Genomic DNA, 4,755 nt, shown 5'->3' with positions numbered 1-4,755 from the left:
TGTTTCTTTTTATTTATTTATTTACTCTTCGACTTTGACAAGCAAGCCAACAAAGATTTTGTTATCGACAGCGATATTTATGCCATGTCTTTCGTTTACGATAGGATGAAATACAGTGATCTTCTCTTTGTAGGGATTATCGTTGGGATGATTTATTCTTTAAAATAATACACGTAATATAGATTTACATAATTTATATTAGTTACTGAGATCACAAGACACAAAATTAATTTTAATATCACAACAAACAAAATCGTAAAACAATCACAGACATACGATCAATTTTCAAAACATATTCAGTGCAACCCTTGTGTAAATTGTAAGTATAAAAAAATGTAATTATTACTATGAAAATATTAGAACAGATTATTTAATCACTATTAAATTTATAGCACTTACGTTAATGGCAGTTAAGAATAAAGAATAAAGGTGACCACACACGGTGACAAAAACGCGTCGCAATTAATACATATATTTCTTAGCAAATACGCCTCAGGACTTCGGCCATTAATTGAATGTGAGTAATAAGCCTACTTGAATATTTTTAACTGACTTTAAAAAATGAAGGTTCTGTTTTCGACCAGTGTGTATGCATTTTTACCTGAAGGATGGTACTCAAAGTGACGTGCACTTTATAGATTTAAAATGCATTGCATACTCTGAGGACTCATTAATAATCATTGTCTTTCTTTTTTTTTCTTTAAACTAACAAGTTGCAATGTAGGAAATGCATCTACGTAGAGTTAGACAAACTCCTATTCCGTTCTGAAGTTGCAACACGCCGAACTTGCGCAGGTTTAATAGTGACGATGAGATAAATATTTATATACTGCCACATAGGCCTCGTGTTCAGATTGGACTAGAACTTTGGCTAGTTATGTCAAACGGGTACGATTTTTATCCTCTGAAGGACGATAAAAATCGTTGTAGGTAGCCAGCGACGTATCCGTTGCAATGCTTGCGACGCGATTCGCCGTGTGCGTACACCTTAACAGTTTAATTAAGGCCGTTTAATTTAATTGATGTTTTTAAAGCTGATTTAATAAGTAATCGCTAGTGAACGCTTATTCTACGACAACGTGGTGGTTCTAGTCGAAATCCTCATCGGAGTCAGTTTTCAACACGCTGTCTGATCCGGAGCCCGCTTCGCTGTCCACTGTTATCTCACTGTAAAGAAATGAACAGCTATTACTCTTCTATAACACGTAACTTTGGCTCACGAACTTTCTCTCGCTAACTCTTCTATATTTTCAATGAAGAAACGATAGAAGAGTAAATATGCTTTTCTTTTACTTCTTCGAAAATACGTTAATACATACCTAATTACCTATAGGTAAGTAGCAGTATGTATTATTATTAAACATAGCGTTTATTTTAACATTCATTGAACCGATTTTTAACCGACTTCAAAAAGGAGGAGGTTCTCAATTCGGTCGGTATTTTTTTTTATGTATGTACACCGATTACTCAAAGACGCCTGGACCGATTTCAAAAATTCTTTTTTGTTTGAAACGGTATAGTCCCCATTTGGTCCCATTGCTATCATGTCAAGATCTGATGATGGAATCCTGGAGAAATTGAGGGGAACTTTCGAAAATTATATGGGTGTCTAGTGTGTTTGTAATTTTTTCCATTTAGTTCTTTTAAGCACTACAATTTCATGAAGGTTTAAAATCGATCTGATGATGGAGCCATAAAATAGACGATGGAACTCCTCGGCGATTTACAGCAGTTACGTTGTGTTTGGGCTTGATTAATTTGTATTAATGAGAACTTTCCACATAGATAGGTTGTGAATGTCATTTAGGGGTTTGGTGATGAAGACCAAGGACAATTAAGGGCATTCCTTAACAGTTTTCAGTAACTACCTTGTGTTTAGCCTTGATTAATTCGTATTGCTGAGAACTTTCTATCTAGATGAGTTGTATCTGTTATTAGGGGTCTGATGATAAAGACCAAGATCAATTAAGGGAAGCCCTTAACGGTTTACGGTAGCTACTTTGTGCTTGGGCTTGACTAATTTGTATTGCTGAGAATTTTGTACCAAGATGGGTTGTGACTGTCATTAGGGGTCTGATGTATTCGTTTGAGATGAAATTTTACACTAAAAATGGAAAAATAATAAAAATTTATGCCTGCCGATCTGCCTGCCTGCTGATCAGTATGAAGGTGGTGCTTAGCCGGTGTTGTCTTAATTTAAGCTAACTAATAAAAGGACTAACAAACAACACTGTCTGCAAAATCTAAATCTATAAGATATTCTCACATGGCTTGAATTAATGCATCACCGGCTTAGCACCGCCTTCATACTTATCAGCAGGGAGAACATATTATGATGTTATTTTCGCTTTTTAGTTTAGTGGATACGTTTTTAGGTTTTGAAGTCGGTTGTATTTTTTTTATTAAATTTTTTATTATTTTATATTAATAGAAAGCCACGTTATTTGTGAGACATTTTAACACTGGCTAATTTAATTAATAAGCCCACACAATAGATTAGAAGTTATTAGCACCGTCCGTTCACCATAATGCTTAGTTCGGACTACTTTAGTATTTTAGTTCAGTACGAACAATTTTTGGATTTACTGCCCAAATCTCGTTCGTACTCGACTAAAATACTTAAGTAATCTGTAGGTATAGCCTATATGTGCTGGCCTGTACCTTAACTGAGACATGACCGTAAGCGGTTACGAGTAGATAGAATAGATACATATAGTCTTCTTGTGCGTCGGAAACTGTAAGCGCAAATTTTCTGTGGTGTCTGTAATTACATTGTTAGAGAACTTTGACTATTGGTTGAAGTTAGAGAACCAAATTATTGTCTTTCAGACCGAAACATAGCAAAAAATATGGCGGTACTTCGCGAGTTCTGTTGCAATTTGCAAATATAGGTACCTACTACTTATATATCTTAAAGGAAATAATGTGCACAATAATTAATAAATAGGTATTTAGAAAAGAAAACAGAAAGTAGGTTCTAGTGGGTTAGTTGAGCATGCAAACCCGCAAAAAAACCACTCGCCTGTTTTCCACTGCACCGGTTAAATGAACTTCAACGATATTTCTGTCAATCAAATACATAATCAGTCTTGTAATGGGTTATCATTATGGGAGGGGAATAAAAATGCTATAACAAGCTCATTATGGGTTACTGCTTATTATGAACAAACTCTTGTCTTACATTGTTACTACAACCGGGTCCATTATTCATAACATTTTAAAATAAGGCTGCCTTTCCACTTAGTCCCTAACTCTGTGGGACAGTAAAGACGTAATTATACCTACGCGAAATGCAGATACTGATTAGTTTTCAACATTTCTAAATTTTATAGACCCGTGAAAGAATTGCCCTTAGGTCGAGTGATGACGTCTTTTTCCATATTCAGTGATGAGATGTTTTTGACTTAATACCCTTCCTTACCTAGTGTAGGTAATTGTACTCGATTAGGTGCTTAGAATATATGGTAAGTATAAATAAATTATATATTTTTATACATGACAACAATCACTAGCTTAAGCACATATTTTTTTAAAGATCCTATAGTGAGGATTTATGCTTATTATTCAAAAAACTTCGTTAAAGAGGAGCAGACGCCCATGGCGAATTCATTGGGCGCCTCAAGTAGGCTCTATAAATGTCCGTAGAATTTTGTCAACCCTGCCACCTTAAGAAGAGCTCTACGTTTAACGGACAATTGTTTACATGTTTATTTAAATCATTTTATTACACTAATTTAGGTAATACCACAGAAAACATATGTATACAAGTGGGTACTAAGTAGACATTTTATTTTTACGCTTTTTGACGAATGTTTTTATCAGCTCCACTTTCTCAGTGGAAATGCAGCTTTACCACCGCGAATTTACCTACGTACTTATTAAAAAGTCTTTAACTAGACAAGTTTTTATTTATGTCTAATTGAATTTTTAAAATATTTCTCATAAACTCAAGGGCCCGCCATTAAAATGTGGCTACATTGTAACCGTTTGATGGTTTATCGCGTAAATGATTGATCTTCAATTCAAATCGGCCATTTGGCGAAGGCTATTTTAAAAGTCTACTTAGTCAATAGGTACATAATAACAATTTATCAAAAATTACCCTCTGTAATGATACCTAGCCTACCTGAACTCTTCATAAATTATACTGTAACATTGTATGAAACGAATGCTTCATCATCTAAAATCACCATGTCGTATATCTATCTATCTACTGCGGACTTTTTTGTATATAGATCTTTATAAGGGGAATACTCCACAGTGCATGTTTTTGTTCGCGCGCGCGCTACACGTCCAAGGCAGCAGGGAACATGCAACGTAAGGCAGAATATTACATTACATGTTGCATTGCACCAATCTGTACCCAGCTTAAGAGTCCGAAAAAGTCTAGCCTCCTGGGAGCTTTAATCGAATACGTTGGATACACGTGTGTGTTAGTGTGTGTACACGTACAATTTGTCAAGATTTTGTGTACGCCAAGACCTTACTCTCTGGGTAGTAATCGCATGAATTTTCATTAATGTTAAGTATTTCAGTAGTTTTTGAGTTTCTCGCGTACAGGCTGATGCGGCGAAGGACTTTTATAATAAAAAATAATTAATAGACGGCACTATTGTGAGGAGCTGGAAGCCTTCACCACCGGTTGCATGGTCACTCAAATGCAATTTGAAACTTTTGGACATTGTATTTTTTTTGTATAATTAAAATCTAAATAGATAAAATCAAAAGCTCTTTTCACGAAATATGGAAAAGCGT

At 35.0% G+C, this 4,755-nt stretch overlaps 1 protein-coding gene across 7 annotated transcripts in view; it reads right to left on the bottom strand.

Annotated features, from left to right (window-relative positions):
• Window positions 1-179: 179 nt before the first annotated feature.
• LOC112055824 (cytosolic carboxypeptidase 1) overlaps window positions 180-4,755 on the bottom strand; it is a 98,337-nt gene continuing 93,761 nt past the window's right edge. For 6 of the 7 annotated variants that reach the window (XM_052882405.1, XM_024096070.2, XM_024096072.2 and 3 more), the window contains 2 exons: window positions 3,023-3,064; window positions 180-1,167 (listed from right to left, as the gene is read on the bottom strand). In XM_052882405.1, the coding sequence (XP_052738365.1) occupies window positions 1,089-1,167; window positions 3,023-3,064 (121 nt within the window). In that variant the 3' untranslated portion in view covers window positions 180-1,088. The remainder of the gene's footprint in view (window positions 1,168-3,022; window positions 3,065-4,755) is intronic. The other variant, XM_024096071.2, reaches the window with a different exon arrangement.

The sequence above is a fragment of the Bicyclus anynana genome, chromosome 1 (assembly GCF_947172395.1).
Source record: "Bicyclus anynana chromosome 1, ilBicAnyn1.1, whole genome shotgun sequence".
Lineage (NCBI taxonomy): Eukaryota > Metazoa > Arthropoda > Insecta > Lepidoptera > Nymphalidae > Bicyclus > Bicyclus anynana.
This window is presented reverse-complemented; position numbering and strand designations above follow the sequence as displayed.